At 34.7% G+C, this 17,021-nt stretch overlaps 1 protein-coding gene across 5 annotated transcripts in view; it reads left to right on the top strand.

The window, feature by feature from the left end:
- The window catches only part of CROT (carnitine O-octanoyltransferase), a 33,783-nt gene extending 18,707 nt beyond the window's left edge, over positions 1–15,076 (top strand). For all 5 annotated transcript variants that reach the window (XM_074266653.1, XM_074266656.1, XM_074266655.1 and 2 more), the window contains 11 exons: positions 3,096–3,189; positions 3,293–3,418; positions 4,422–4,523; positions 7,377–7,460; positions 7,547–7,654; positions 7,857–7,987; positions 8,485–8,608; positions 11,750–11,828; positions 11,909–12,002; positions 12,132–12,251; positions 14,149–15,076. In XM_074266653.1, coding sequence (XP_074122754.1) covers positions 3,096–3,189; positions 3,293–3,418; positions 4,422–4,523; positions 7,377–7,460; positions 7,547–7,654; positions 7,857–7,987; positions 8,485–8,608; positions 11,750–11,828; positions 11,909–12,002; positions 12,132–12,251; positions 14,149–14,269 — 1,183 coding nt within the window. In that variant the 3' untranslated portion in view covers positions 14,270–15,076. The remainder of the gene's footprint in view (positions 1–3,095; positions 3,190–3,292; positions 3,419–4,421; positions 4,524–7,376; positions 7,461–7,546; positions 7,655–7,856; positions 7,988–8,484; positions 8,609–11,749; positions 11,829–11,908; positions 12,003–12,131; positions 12,252–14,148) is intronic.
- Positions 15,077–17,021: the final 1,945 nt, after the last annotated feature.

Below are 17,021 nucleotides of genomic sequence, written 5' to 3'. Positions count from 1 at the left end.
TTTAGAAAGTTAATAGTAGTATTGCTATTTGAACCCATAGCCTGTGATTTTAAGCACAGCATTCTACTCAACTGTTGCTTGAGGAACAAATAACATTACTCAATGTTCTTGAAAGCTCCTGTTGATTTCCTTCACAATATTTCCAGTGGCCATGTACTGATTTTCACATTGAAGACCAAAAGTAATTGATTGGGATTGATTGGGTTACTCTCTTTAAGATGAGAAGGAACCATGAAACCATTTTAAAAAAAGATTTTCCTTCAAAATGATTAAAATAGAAGTTTTGGTACTTTTAAAGGCAGGAGCCTAATAATAGACTGTTTTGTCTGAGGCCTGGCTCAGCCAAGTTCATCATTGAAAAATTGGCCACAGGTCAATAAGTTTTGCAGTCGCAGCAACTCTTAAGCAGGATCTTTTCATTCAATTCTTAGATTTGAAAATGTTGGCATAAGGAATTCCAAAGTGAAAGCTTTTGTTATGTGGATTATTTACACACATGAATTAGTTCATTCCCTGATGATATGAGATAAATGAGTTGTCATTCTAGTTTGTGTTTCCAGGTGCTATTCACTTTATTCATTGTGTGCAGGTAGAAAAATAAAATTAGACCAACCTGCTAAGCCACTTTGGACTTGAACTAATCTCAGTAATTCTATTGTGTCAGAAAACATTTCACTTTTTAAAAGTATAATCAATGAGTTTAAAATTCAGACTTTTATCTTTTAATATGAAAAAATTCAAGAAGTCCAGGAGGCAGGGAATCATATGTTAGTTCTTTCTCAAATAAATGTCATAAAAACTCAAGGTTTGATGATTTAATTTTTAATTAGCAAGTAATATCTTACTATGTTAGGTAAAACCTCACTTCCAGCCCAAAATTTACCCTTTTTGAAAAGACTGTTTCAAAGTAGTTGGACATTATAAATTTAACAAGGCTGGGTAAGGTGCTAATTTTTTTGTGCCCCCCTTGCCCTTACTCCACCTCCCATTCCTAGGGTTTGAAAGACATTTTCTCTGATAATCACTTATTTCTGATCCCATATTTACAAATGTTACAAATTTTATGATAAGCTATCTTATAGGATCATTTAAATTATGGATCATTTAAATTACCAAGTCCATATTAGCCTACATAAATATACTTTTTAAATGAATGGTAGTTATCTAATTTGACGTTTTTCAGGATAATTATATTTATCCATGATTGAGAGTTAAGATATATTCGTCCAATGTTTGGAGCAGGAGATCTGGAACAAGATTGGCAATTTGAACCTGTCCCCATTCTGATTCTAGTGCACCTTTCTAGCTTCATTTCCCATTTATCCCCTGCACAAATTCTATTCTCTAGCCAAAGTGAGCTCTCTAGCTATTTCCCAGATTACATTGTATACTTGTCCAGGGCCCCCCCATATCTGAAATGCTCTTCTTAGCAGTTCTGTTGAGGATTGACCCAGATACCATTTCACTAGGCTGCCTTTTCAAACCCTATCACTAATAGTGTCTTACCCACAATGTAAACAAGTCAAGACATCCTCCTCCAAAGAGGTCTTCTTCAAGAACAAAGGGTGAACTACATTCCAGACACTTTGTTTTCTCCTTCATCTCCACCTTGCATATTACATTTATCTCTGCATGTAGTTTTTGTCCTGTCCCCCCAACCCTCACATCTAGGAGTAGAAGAGCTCTGAAGGCAGGCAAACTCTTTGCTCTTTGATGAGCACACGGCCTTCTGTGTACTTAATATGGTTCTGTCAACTTGAATTAAACTTGAAAGTAGATTGCACAATGGAGAAATTTGTCAATGAAGGAAAAATACTTTGCAGCTGCTGAGGAAGCAGGCCCTGGGAGGAACTCTCTTGCCCCAGAGGGCCTCTCGGCAGTCAAGTGAAAACAGGATAGCTAAATAGAAGGGAAAACATTTCATTCTCACAATTTGGGGAGAATATAGGACAAGGGAAATCATGTACATAAGTAAGCCACTTAAAAATATTTATTAAAACATAAAGTTATTGGAAGCTGTTTGCAACAACTCTATTGTAGAAATGAATCCTATCGTTTTTCCAACTTTGATCATTGATTTGATAGAGGATGTCATAAGGAAGCCTTGAAACTTTCCTTTAAAAGTTTTTCTTAATGAAAAACAACTTTTCCTCATGATTAACTGACATTTTTAGAGTGCTTTTAAAGTTAGCAAAACACTTCCCATACCTTCTTATTTGAGCCTCACAATAGTCCTGTGAGAGATTAGTATTCTGGGTGTTATTATTTCCATTTTACAGATGAAGAAATTGAGGCCAGGTTACCAAGACTAGCCCATGGTCATAGTATAGATGGCTTAGGGTTAAAACCCCCACTGTGATGAACTTTCTTTTATATACTGCTTAGCTACTAAGTGATAATATTGTATATATCAAATCTGTGGTGGATTTTGGACATGGACATATTTTATACTTAGCTTGAGATCTTAAAGAATGACTAGAAGCAAAAGAATGTGACCCAAGTGAAAATATTTAAAACAGACCATATTTTCATTTTTTAGATAAGAAATATATAGTAACATTCATTTCAGATTGGATCAACACAGTGTTTTATGTATTACTGCTTTTGTGTAAGAGTCATCTGTTTTAATTTTAATTTTTTGAAAAGTGCTTCTATGAACTAGGGAAAAGTAAATTATCATTTTGAAATATGTCAGTCAAAAAGACAAATTCATCCAAAATTAAACTAAATTTAAATGTTACTAAAATAATTACTTAAGTAAAATAGTATGACAAGAAAGAAATCAATTGCTACTTAAATGTCTTGATTCCTTTCTTAATTAATAGCGACATAAGAGTATTTACAATATTGATAAATAACAGATTCCTGGGGAAGAAGTAATTGATAAATTATTATACATCTGTCTGGAGAAAGTCTTATTTAAATTTTAGTTTAAATATGAGTTTAATTGGTTTTGTTATTGTGTAAAGTTAATTTCCCCATGAATTTCTTCTTTAAGAACTAAAATATTAGCATTGTAGTTTGTAATGCAAAAAATATCTATAGTATGTATGCATCCTTAATCCTCTGTTCATCTGAATATTTTTTTTAAAAAGGCAGCTTACTTATATCCAAAAGAAATGCCACAGTGAACCTAACGGACCTGGGGTAGCAGCCTTAACCAGTGAAGAGCGAACCCGATGGGCTAAGGTTAATACATATTTTTAATTAATTTTTCAGATTTAAAGACCATTTTGAGATTTAGAGTATCTTGGTTATCCAACTTAATCAATAATTTTTTTTTGTTTTTTAGGCAAGAGAATATCTGATTAGTCTTGATCCAAAGAATTTGACTATATTGGAAAAAATTCAGAGCAGTTTGTTAGTATATTCCTTAGATGATGCTAGTCCACAAGTAACACCTGAAGATTATTCTGAGGTATGTGTGTAGACCTTTATCTCTATTTTTACATCTCCAATTTCCTTCACAAGATTCTTGGCTTTATTGGAGATAATAGGGTGTTATTTTACTTTTTTATATGTTTTGGCTCATAAACTACTTCAAAAGTGGCTCATAAACTATTTCGAAAGTACAGAATTGTGTTAAATTTATAGGCATTTAGATGTTTATATTTAGATGTTTAAATATTTAAATGACTAACATAAGCCCAGAATTATGTAATGTTGACAGAAACAGAAACTTATAACAATGTTTTGGTAAGTAATTCTTAAAGAGGATCATAAATGAGAGTTGTCAGCTTATGTGCCAAGAAGATTACAACATTGTTATAAGGAACCTAGCATATGGAATTCCTTAATTTAAACATACTAGATTTAATCACATAGTAAATATCATTTCCAGATAAATTTATATTTCTGTAAGACTTGGGGTCAAGCCCTCTCTTTGCTACTGTTCCTTCTAAGACCTCAGCCTTTTCCCTTAGTTCAGTCACATATGCTGACTTATTTTTCATTCTTTGCTATGAGAAGAGTTTGGAAATCCAACATTATTTTAGTCCTTATTAAAACTTTTATGGGAAAACCTATAGAATATAAATGTGAACCTTTTGTACCTGCTATCTGTCATGTGACCATTCAGGGCTTCAGTTTTTTGGTCTCTAAAATAAAGGGGCTGGATTAATTGTTCTCTAAAGTCCTTCTCATGCAGAATCCTGTGCTTTTGTGAATACCAATTCTCATTTAGTTCTCTGTACTTTGAATATTGGGTTGCTTCCCTTATTTCTCTCTTCTATAGTAATTCATGAACTCTAGTGAAGAAAATGTTATTTGCAGAATTAATGCCCTTCACACATAGGATTCTAGCTTATTACTTCTTGCTCACAATAGAAGGAAAAGTAAGGTCATGAATAGGCTTTATATGTCAGCCCTTAGTAAAAAAATCAGTGAAAATTTCAGTCATTCAGAAAGTCATTTTGTTTTAGGTAACTACAATGGTGCTTACTGGCGATCCAACCGTACGCTGGGGGGACAAATCCTATAACTTTATTTCCTTTTCCAATGGACTGTTTGGCTGCAATTGTGATGTGAGTGAATTTCTGAACTTACTTTTTTTTTTTTCAAATAGTGAAGTTAATTGGAAATGTATTAAAATGCCAATCTTTATATTGTAGTAATTTATGAGTTTATATAAACTTTGTGGCTGTTCCATAACCTTGGTTCTTTTTATACAATTATACAAGAAACATCTATGAGTACAAGTTATAGAAACAAGTGTAGTTAATAAAATTCTCACTTGAGGTAAGATGATGATATTTATCTCTTTATTTCCATGAAGATAAAATGTGAATGTTTGATGTGGAATTTGCATATAACCTTCTGGAGAACAGATTCTACAATTTGAAGATGACCACTATAGATGGCATTGATAGAGAAGTTTTTTTTTTTGTTTGTTTGTTTTTTTAATTTTTTTTTATTATATATATATATATTTTTTTATAATATTATCCCTTGTATTCATTTTTCCAAATTACCCCCCCTCCCTCTAGTCCCTCCCCCCGATGACAGGCAATCCCATACATTTTACATGTGTTACAATATAGTCTAGGTACAATACATGTGTGTGAATATCATTTTCTTGTTGCACAATAAACATTAGAATCCGAAGGTACGTGCAACCTGGGCAGACAGATATTAGTGCTAACAATTTACATTCACTTCCCAGTGTTTCTTCTCTGGGTGTAGCTACCTCTGTCCATCATTGATCAACTGGAAGTGAGTTGGATAGAAGTTTTTTTTTTTTAAAAGATATTTAAATTCATAGATTACTGGGGTTTGGGATCTTATGTTCAAAATAATAGCTTAGTGTGGAGCTGTGAAAAAACTATAAACTCTCTTTTGGGAGGAAGAAAGGCTGGGTTCTAGAATCAGCTTTACCACTAATTAGCTGTGATAAAAATGTGATATTAGTATGATACGGACAGGTCTCCCTTTCTGATCTATATTTTTTTCCAGTAGTAAAATTAGGATGGGAGGGAAGGCTAAAATCTTTTATTCTTAGTTGGGCTGGGAAGCAAGAGATGGAATGGTGTGTGGACCCTGTTGGATGTAGGGTGTGAAATCACTGAATATCTTTTAACTTTGGATTTCAGCTGAATAAAATGAATATTTTGGAGTTGAAAACCTTTTTTAATAGATTTCTGTATCTTAATAGTCAAATTTAGCTTTCATCTTGTTTGAGTTTAATGATTTTATTGTCTCTTTATTAGAATGTAAACTTCTTGGGGACAAAAATGGTTTTTGCTTTTTTTTGTATCCTCAGGACTAAAAACAGAGTTTGTCCTATAGTAAGCACCTAATGCATGCTGGTTGATTGATTTTTTTTCCTTTTTTTTTTTTTCCCCCCTAAGGCACTTGTCCAGAGTCACACAGCTAAAGTGTTGGGTGTCTGAGACCAGATTTGAACTCAGGTCCTTCTGAATTCAAGGCTGGTACTCTATCCACTGTGCCACCTAGCTGCCTCTAATTGAATGATTTTTGTTGGACTTGAATGGCAATTATAGTTTTCTAGAATCCCATGAGTTTTCCATAGAGCTCTATTCCACCATTTTCTTTGCCTTACTTCATCAAGATTTCTTCTCCCCACTTCCCTATTCCTCCCTGCCACAATCTTCTATTAGCTGGGAGATCTAGGGAACATACTTTCCCTGCTGCCACACCCAGAGGCACCTCTGCCTTGGCTAGCTTCCTGTTATTCCTGCTTCTCACCACAATCACAGCAGCTCACTTACACTAATTCTTCACGGTTTCTCTGTGTTAATGTATGTGATTGTTTATTGCCCTTATTTTGTATTTGGGAAAATGGAAGCTTAGTTAAATAGTTAAATTAGTTAAATAATTCTTCATGGTCACAGAACTAAGCTAAGATTCAGCTCACATCTTCCAAGTTCATTGCTCCTTAATTTTCAATGTCCTGCTTCTTACTCTGCATAGGAGTGTTTAATGCAATTGATATGGGCAGCTATGGTGGTGAGTAATGAGGTGGTGAGGCAGAAATAGAAAAAGGGGTAAAAGCAGCAATTGAATGGAAATCAGGTTATCAAGGAATTGTGAGTAGTGAAAGGTCAGAGGCAAGAGATTTGTTATCCAGTGTTAATGAGGAAGAAATGTCCCAAAAGGGAACTGTAATAATGAATGTATTCGGCCCATATTCACCAACAGCCCACTTTTTTTTTAACCTTTCTCAAACTCTGAATATTATTTGTGATCTGTATATTGAAAGTGATTATAGGAATAGTCAAATTGCCTTTTATCTTTACTTAAGCAAATTCATGATTCTCTAGAACATAGACTCTCAATTCCCTGTGTTTCTGTGACTTCCAAATTGTCATTAGAATAATTACTTTTCCCAAATTAGAAGCAATTACTTTCCCTAAATTTTCCTGTCATACTTACACATACCCTGAGACTCTTTCAATACTATCTTGGAATCCCTGGTTGGGAAAATTCAAGTTTTAATATTAGCTTCTTGTAAACGATGTCACGTACCATAAGAGGAACCTTACCATGAAGACTGGGCAGTGACAAGAGTAGAGCAGGAGACCTAGGTCCTCCTAATAGCTTTGTCACTAACTAGCTGTGGATTCTTGGGCAAATTATTTAACTTTTCCAGGTTTCCTCATCTGTAAAACAATAGGCTTGGAATAGATGATCTCCAAGGTTTCTTCTGGTTCTAACATTCTGTGATATATGATGTGCCATTGAAGTTCTTAATTGTAGTATCTATATCTATACCTTTAAAAATTAGATAATAGGGAACATTAAGAAATGTCTTATTTTTCAATTGTAGTAAATTCTGCTCAAGAATGGAGGGAAAATGAAAATGAACCTATTCTATGAAACTTTAAGTCTTTTAAACTTATACACCTTGTTTATTATAGCATGCACCTTATGATGCAATGATCATGGTGGATATCTGTCATTATGTTGATCAGAAGATCTTTGAAAATGAGGGGAGATGGAAGGTATGTTTGACAAAATGTTTTCACTTGTTTCTGGTCTATCCATTTTCTTTTTAGAAATTACATTTCCAGATCTTTTTACTTCTCAGGGTTCTGAAAAAGTGAGAGATATCCCCCCACCAGAGGAGCTTGTTTTCACTGTGGACCATAAAGTATTAGATGACATTGACCGGGCTAAGGAACAGTATCTCAAGCAGGTGGATTTTACACAATTTTTCATTAGTAGTGTTTTTTTACCTTGTGTAAATAGTTCATTTTTCAATTAGCAGACCATAAGTGTAGTTATAATGTAAATGGCTCTGGATTTTTCCAGATGACTGGTTGAATGTAACCTGGGTAAATCCCCTGGGTGTAGTGTGTGGACTTTTTTTTCTCCTGACTATTTTCCCATTTTGTTAGGGATCAGATTTGCAGATTGTGGCTTATGCCTTTAAATCCTTTGGCAAAATGCAAACCAAGAAGAAGCAACTTCATCCTGATGCCTTTATTCAGCTTGCACTTCAGCTGGCCTACTACAGACTTCATGGATGGTGAGGAGAAGGTTGGCCCAGCCTCTGGCCTCCAGATTTGTACAATTATAAGGAGCTGTGTATTATGCTGAATAGTTAAAGTCAGGGCTCTAGCCTTTTTGCTCGGGTGTCTTCCTGTCCTTTTACCTCTTCTGTTGAATACTATGTCCTCAGCTTTTTCTGCCAATGTTGTTTTTCAATGTTAACTGGTGGTTTTTTTCTTAAACCAGAATTTAGGAAAATAAATTAAGCATCTTATAAAACCACTATCTTTCGGACAAAGATGACTTTAATTTTATTCTATGTTTTTGGACAAAGAAGTCATTGACCAAAGCAGAAATTGTGGAAAGTGAACATAGTTTGTATTTCTGGAAGAAGTGAAGCAGTTCATTAGATTGGACCTTTTTAAAAAATACATTTTTCTGTTTAAGGAAATAGAAACAACTTGGGATGGATTTTTTTTCTTATGAGAAAATTCTTTTTGAGACAATCCTTAATTTAATTTTTTTCCCTTTTAGCCCAGGTAGTTGTTATGAAACTGCTATGACAAGGGCTTACTACCATGGTCGCACAGAGACTGTGAGGTCATGTACTTTGGAAGCAGTTGACTGGTGCCAAACCATGGAGGATCCTTCTGCAAGTGTAAGTATTGAAAAATGACTTTTAAAAAATTACCCTCCAATAGTCCCCCCCTTTTTTTAGTTTTCCATTTGAAAAATTCATATGAAATTTTATTGAACAATTTTAAGATGAAAAACAATTTTGGTATTTCATTTGATATTCATAATATTTCTTTATGAAATCTGTATACATACAGAACAGAATATTTAGAGACTTAGAAAGGCAATGATGGAAGGAAAAATTTTCTCTGAGAAGTATTTTTTTGGTAAATTTTTTTCATATTTTAAACTTATACAGGATGAAAAAGAAAAGAAATTGCCATATGAACAGCAGAATATGAGAGGATTCAATGTTAAAATAAGAAATAGTCATTTCAAGAAAACTTGTATAATAAATAGTACATATTGTTTTCAGAGCTTGCTTCCTTTTTTGTTTGCTTTTATTTTCTGCTATGTACTTTTTACTTTTTTTCCTTTCCCTTCCTCCCTTTCACCTAAAGAAGGCTGTTACAATTAAATGTGGATACATATGCATACACAGAGGTATCTATAAATATCCTCACACACATATGTATATATATATATATATATATATATATATATATATATATATATATATATGCACTCATACACATATATATGACCGTACTATATTTATTTATATTTGTTATCTATTGGGTGAATAGGATCTTTCTTCATAGACCCAGTCTTTCCATGTCTTTCTAAATCAACCAACTCATCTTTCCTATATCACAACAGTATTCCAAACAAATTGTATCCCATGTGAGCGATTGTCTAGGGAAGGTTTTCCCCAATTTTCTGCATTCCTCCTATTCTTGGCTGCATAGGCTTTAATTATACAAAAAAATTTAATTTAAAATAATTGATGTTAACCTTTGTATCCTTCAACAATGTTCTCCCTTATAATATTGTTTAAGGTCTGATAGTACTGAATCTACTTCCTTTACATTTTTTCCTTATTTCTTTGAAATTCCTGACCTTTTGCTCTTCCAAATTAACTTTGTTGTTATTTTTTCTAACTTAGTAAAATAAAATTTTAGTAATTTAATTAGGATGACATTAAATATATTAAGTAAAATTGTCACTTTAAAATTATATTCTTTATCAATAAATAAAAAAATATTGCTTCAGTTTTTTAGATTGGAGTTAATTTGTATAAAAAGTGTTTTATGTTTATGTTAATGTAGTTCCTATGATAGGTATATGCTCAGATATTTTATATACTATCTAGGTATTTTAAATGGCATCTCAAACAATATTGAATAATATTGCTGACACGTAGTATAGTTTATCTGTTTTCACTTTTGGTTAAATCCCTTAACTTTAACTTTGAAATCATGATGATTATCCCATTTTTAAAATATACAATAAATGTTATTCCTGTCCTTTATTTTATCCTTGTGTATCTCTCATTTTTATGTTTCCTAAAAGCAACATATCGGATTCAAATTATCAGTCTGTTATCCATTTCTGCTTTATGGGTAAATTTATCCCATTTACATTTTAAGCTAAATCACTTGTGTATTTTTCTCCTTCCTATTTTTCCTCACTATCCTTCTTACCCTATTTATCCTGTCCTTTCTTACTTTTCTGCTTTATTTCTACTCACAACCTTGCCCTCCTATTCTTTATCCACCCTTCTGATTCAAGACAATTCCAATAGGCTTGAGATGGAAAAATGCCATCCGCATCCAGAGAGAGAACTAGTACAGACTATTGAATGTTGAAAGCATAACTTTTCACCTTTTTGTTTGTTTATTTGCTTTTTCTTTCTTGTGGCTTTTTCCATTTTAGTTGCTTTTTCTTGCACAATATGACAAATATGGAAATATGTTTAAAAGGATTGAACGTGTTTAACCTAGATCAGATTGCTTGCTGTCTTGGGAATGGTAAAGGTAAGGGAGGAAGGGAGAAAAAATTGGAACATGAAGTATTACAAAAATGAATGTTGAAAATTATCTTTACATATATTTGGAAAAATAAAATACTATTGAAGGGGAAAAAACTTATCCACCCCTTCAAGAATCCATCCCTAATTCTCTCCCATGACCCTAAACCTATTATTTCTTTCTCAATTTAGAAGACTTTTATATATGGATATATTTCCCTCTTTAGCCCATTCCTGATAAGAGTTCTAGTACTACCCTCTCCCCACTAGTTTCTTCTGTATCGATTTTTCCTTTTATGCTTCATTTGTATGAGATAATTACTCCTTGTTTTCTCTCTCCCTACACAATTTTGTTTTTTTACAATCATTCCAACATAACATCTCAACCCAAACTTTTCTTTCAAATTACTGAAATTATGACAATCATAAGAGTACTGCTTATATTTCCACATATATGAAGTAAACAATTTGACCTTATTGAATCCCTTACATGTAGTCTTTAATGTTTACCTTTTGTTTCTTCCGGGTTTCATATATCAAAATTTCCCTTAAGTTCTAGGTTTTTTGTCACAAAAACTTTAAAGTCTTTCAGTTTGTTAAATGTTTATTTTTTTTTTCATTCAAGATTATACTTTTCTGGATAAGTTATCCTTGGTCACAAGCCCAGCTCTTTTGCTCTACAGAATTTAGTATTCCAAGACCTACACTCCTTTAATGTTGTAGCTGCTGGGTCTTATCTAATCCTGCTTGAAGCTCCATAATATTAAGTTTTTTTGTTTTTTTTCCTGGTGTAGCTGCTATGACAGTGCTCATGGGCTGCAAGTATCACATAAGAATGATAAAGTTGATACTTTGTAAAGTATTATCTCTGGCATTTTAAAGAAGAATTTTTTTTTTCAAACACATTTGTTTATTATTACTATTTTGAGAAGTTCTTTCTTTCTGGTGGCTCCATACAATAGAACAACCTAGGTATGTGTTAATCTAATTATATAATAAATGACTTTATAATTTTTGTAATTTTGCTTTAGTTTTTTCCATTTTACACACTTTTATTTCTGTATTCATATAGGAGTAATAAGCAAGAAGCACATTACTTTTGGGGAAAAAAGTCAGTAGAAGGAAAAAGGCAGAAAAAAGAAAATTTTCTATTCTGTTTTCTCATAATTTTTTGCATGCTCTCTCATGAATGACAATCTAAAGAAGCCTTTTGGTAGTTTCCTCTTAAAGTGTGTCTTGTTTTTGTTAACACAGCTTCATAAACGGCAGCAAAAGATGTTACAGGCTTTTGCAAAGCACGGTAAAATGATGAAAGAATGTTCATCTGGGAAAGGTACTTAATATTTTAGTATTATTTGCATTTTCTGTAGTCAGAAATGTTTCACTGACTCACAGCTTTGTGATTCTCTGCAGGATTTGATCGTCACCTTTTAGGTCTCTTTCTCATAGCCAAAGAGGAGGGGTTGCCCATTCCAGAACTCTTTACAGACCCTCTTTTCCACAAAAGGTAATTTATTTGATGTTTTTAACATCAAATTTTGTTGCCTTGAAAAAAAGGCTTTTCTTTGATTAGTCTGATATTACAAAGCCCTTTCAAAAACATTGTAACCACAATAAAATTTCCTTTGTTATACAGTGGAGGGGGTGGAAATTTTGTTCTGTCAACCAGCCTTCTGGGTTATACACGAGTCCATGGAGTGGTAGTTCCCATGATTCACCGGGGCTATGGCTTTTTCTACCACATCCGAGATGACAGGTGAAGCTGTTTACCTCTTCCTTGGTATTCTTTTGTATTAGATAATTATTATTTCTGCCTCTTTGAATTTCTTTTCCATGCTGTGATTTTATTAATGATAACTGTGCTAATGACATCAGCTCTGTAGACATGGGAGGTTAATCTGTATACCTAGAAGCTTTGGGTTTTGTCCTTTGTGTTCTTAGTATATCTTGATGTTTGTCCTGTCTCTCTCTATTAAACTGTATATGTACAGAATAGGTTATTGTCAATCATTAGTTTTTACACATTAAGCAAGAGTAAATGAGTATTGTGTTGAAGCTGGATCCTTCATCTTTCCCTTTTTCTTTCTTTCTTCTTCCTTTTTCTTCTTCCTCTTCCTCCTCCCTGTTATCCCTCCTTTTCCCAAATTCCTACTAAACCCAAGGTACTGAATGCTCTAGATTCTGTTCAAAAATTTGCTGATGAGATATGGCAAAGAGTTTGTCTGCATAGAAAAGTTAGACGATTAGTATTTTATCATTGCCAGCTATGTGCCAGGCACCGTGCTCAGTGCTGGGGATACAAAGAAAAGCAGAAAGTCTTTGCTGTCAAAAAGCTACCAGTCTGATTAGGGGGACGACATAGTCCTCTGTACCAACAAGATCTATTCAGGTTAAATCTGGACTAATCTCAGAGGGAAGACACTGAGATTTAGGAAGACTGGCAAAGTCTTTTATGAAAGGTGAGACTGGAAGATGGCTAGGGAATCTAGGAGGTGGGAGTGAAGAGGGAGAGTTTGCCAGGCATGGAGACAACCAGTGAAGACATTTGGAGTAGAGAAATAATTATGTAAAAGGAACAGTGAGGAGGCCAGTATCACCAGATCAAAGAGTAAATATGAGGGAGTATCATGTCAGAAAGCTGGAAAGGTAGGAATGGACCAGGATGTACAAGCCTTTGATAGGCAATTAGAGAATTTTCTATTTTTATTAGATAATTGAAGATAATAATTTCTGGAATTTATTGACTGGGAGGGGTGAATGACTGCGAGATTTAGAATGATCCATTTGACAGATTTCATCTAGCCATGTTGCCCTTATCTTATGCTTGTTCACTAATCTTTTTTAGACTGAAGTATAAAACTTTAGATTTATCCCTGTTAAATTTCATCTTAATAGATTTAGCTCAGTATTCTAGCTCTGATCTTTTTGTATCTTAATGGGACCCAAACATTAACAACTCGTTTAAGCTTTATATGATATATCACTTATCTGGGTCACAGGACCCAGGTTCAATTATAACTCAGAAATCTCCATAAGGAAGGGGGAACATATATTAAGTTAGGCTCAAGAGAGGCAACTGAAGTAGAAAGAGACTTAAAGCAGAGAGGTCAATCATTGAGGAGAGGGGATGATGGCCCATCCCAGGGTGGTCAATGTCAGGAGATGAGAGGGTCTATCTAAGAGATGTTATGAAAATAGAAATGTCATTGGATATGGTGGGGGTTATGGCTGAGGAATCGAGGGTGAAACCTGTATCAGGAGCCTGAGTGACCGGGAGGATGGTAGTACCCTCGTGACTGGGTGCTTCTTATGGTGCAAGTTCATTTAGGCTGTGTTAGGTTTGGCTCTTGTTATTGATGGGGAAGGAGAAGAGAAGAAAACATTAAGGTTAGGTAGGATACATGGTGATGAAAGGGAAGGAAGAGCAGGAAAAAAAAGTATAGAGCAAAAATGGGAGATAGTATTAAGAGGGAGGAGCTCCCTTAAAGATTTTGTAATTCTGTTCAAGTTGCATGCTAACCAAATAGGATGATGGTGCTGACCTGAGCGATATAGGTAGGAGACCAGGCTTATAAAGGATTTTCTTAACTGTTACAATTTAGAACCTATGGGGACATGATCTTGTATAACCTTTATCTATTTATGCCATGCAGGTTTGTCGTGGCCTGTACAGCTTGGAAATCATGTGCAGAGACCGATGCCGAAAAGCTGGTTAAGATGGTATTCCAATGTTTCTACGATATGATGCAGTTGATGAATGCTTCCCAGCTTTAGACAATGATTCTGAATTAAGTCCATGCCAAAACATGTCGTTAAAAAGTGTGTGGAGCATGAATCGGGCTGTGCAGAAGAATCTTGACTTGATGAAAAGTAGTTAAATGTTGTAGTCGTTAAGAAGAATCTGTCAATATTATACCCCCTGTAGCTTTTATTGCCATGTATACTAGAAATACAGCACAACCTCTAAACTGAATGTAACACTTGCAGCAATAAAATAGTATAGGACTATGCAATGCATAACATATGCCTCAACAATGCAAACCCATCCATTTTCATAGTGCAAGTCTTACTCTAGCTTTTGTAAGAGATTTGTGTTGGTATCTGTATAAAACATTGACGTTTTCTTCCCTGGTCATTGTCTGATTTACATGTTCCATCCTCCATGCACTTTATCTCTTTCTAGCTGCCAAAGGGCATGACGAATATGTTCAGAGGCTCAGCTACCTAAAATTCATGCCTTACACTTCTGCTGCAGAGAGGCCAGGCCCAGACTTACCGTGTGTGAGGGAAGAGACCACTAGAATTAATCATACCTTAAAAACTAGACTGTGGAGAACCACAAACACTGGGTTGTAGCCAGATGGTTGATGCTAAAGAGATAATTTACCTAACAAAATAGCTTATCATGTACTGCTCCTTCACAAATATAAGTCAAAACACTTGATTTAAAGTTAATTTTCAAAAATTTGGGAAGGGTTAAATGGCAAATTCTCAGGATCTTCTACTCTGCTTTTTCATCAATTTTTTTTCTCTGTACAACTTTGTAGTTTGCACTCAGAAAATAAAACTTTTTGAATCATTTCTTTTGTGTGTTTAAACTCAGTGCCATTTTGAGGAATTTTGAAGGGTTCGGCTGATTTATCACAGAAATAATCTTTTCAGCATACTTAATGTTCTTTCCTGTCCTCAGATCTTGGCAACAGTTCAGTTCACCCTGATTTTGATAACGATAAGAATACCACTCTTCTGCTTTTTCTTACTCATCTAATAGAAATGAAGGAGGTTTGAGTCCTGAATTCAAATTGGAAGTAGAAATCTAGATGTTGCTTGAAGACCTCTAAGAAGGAGAAGCCCATTAGCTTCCACTATTGCACACATTTATCTTTTTAGCTTTACCTGTTGCCTCTGGTTCTGCCTTCTCGGGCCAAACAAAACTACTTTAAACATCCTACTCTTAAAATATGGCATGTAGAATCAAACACAATAGTGTACCTACAATCCGATTGTGGGACTATTCTCTCCTTCATTCTGGTAACTCCCCCTCAATGAAGCCTAAGATTAAAAAAAATTAGATTTTCTGGCTTGTCATATTGACCCATTGACTATTATTCGGTTCACTAATCCTACATTCCTTCTTTGTCAGATGAATTTTTATATAGGTATGTCACTCCCAGTTTACATTTGTTAAGTGGATTTTAAAAATCCAGTACAAAACTTTACATTTATCCCTAGTAAATTTCACCTTACAAAATCTGGCCCTGTGTTCTGGCTTGTTAATCTTTTACAACTTTACTGTCATCAAACATGCTGTCCTCCCTAGCTTTATGTCATGTACCAATTATATAAGCCTGTCCTCCTTGTCTCTGAGGGATCAGAAGACCCAGGATCAAATATATATCAGAAATACCCAGCAGGAAGGGGAGACACACAATTGCATTAGGGTCAAGGAAACAAAACTCACAAGGAAACTGCTTTCTTTTGTTTATTTTTTTTCTCAAATGGCATAGTAGAATGAAAGAGCACTGAATTTAGGATCAGAGGACCAGGTTTTGAATCTGTTCTCCTACCTACTGTTTACATAACTGACCAAGTCATCTCTCTTTCCTCATTGGGAAACCAAAATTGGACATTTTAGAGAAGTAAGAGTATAAGCCATTATAAGGAAAAACCAAGAATACCATCCTTGATCACTAGTACTAGGCTAAATTACCCAGAAATGGTGGACTAAAAAATGTTTAAATGACATTTTCCTGTTTCTTCTCCTCCTTCTCCTCTATTCTCTTCTCTTTTTCTCCCTCTTCCTTCTTTTCTTCTTCTTTCTTTCTTTCTTCTTCTTCTTCTTCTTCTTCTTCTTCTTCTTCTTCTTCTTCTTCTTCTTCTTCTTCTTCTTCTTCTTCTTCTTCTTCTTCTTCTTCTTCTTCTTCTTCTTCTTCTTCTTCTTCTTCTTCTTCTTCTTCTTCTTCTTCTTCCTCCTCCTCCTCCTCCTCCTCCTCCTCCTCCTCCTCCTCCTCCTCCTCCTCCTCCTCCTCCTCCTCCTCCTCCTCCTCCTCCTCCTCCCCCTCCTCCTCCTCCTCCTCCTCCTCCTTCTTCTTCTTCTTCTTCTTCTTCTTCTTCTTCTTCTTCCCATAATATGAAAGTGTGCTACAAGCTTGAAATCTTCTAATATTTCTAAGAAATCTGGAATTACTTTCGCTTGGCCCCCTATCTTGATGCTTCCTTTTGATATCTGAGTTCTCTCTCTCTCTCTCTCTCCCACACAACCACACACCACTTTTGTTTCTTTTGTGTAGAATATAGCCCTGCCCTTGGGATCTAAGGCAGGGAATTATTTACCTTTCTGCTTAAGTCAGGCTATTCTTTGTTAGCAAGTGGAGAAAGCCATATGGGTATTCCCTTTCCATTGTCCTTTGAGCCCAGTTGCCACATCAATTTATAAGGAAGAGATAAGAAGGAAGAGAGGAAAGGAAGGAGGGAGAGATGGAGGGAAAGAGGAAGAGGAGGGAAGAAAGGAGAAAGGAAAGAAGGA

This window comes from Sminthopsis crassicaudata, chromosome 5 (assembly GCF_048593235.1).
Source record: "Sminthopsis crassicaudata isolate SCR6 chromosome 5, ASM4859323v1, whole genome shotgun sequence".
Lineage (NCBI taxonomy): Eukaryota > Metazoa > Chordata > Mammalia > Dasyuromorphia > Dasyuridae > Sminthopsis > Sminthopsis crassicaudata.
The sequence above is the reverse complement of the archived record's forward strand: the minus strand, read 5'-3'. Positions and strand labels throughout refer to the sequence as shown.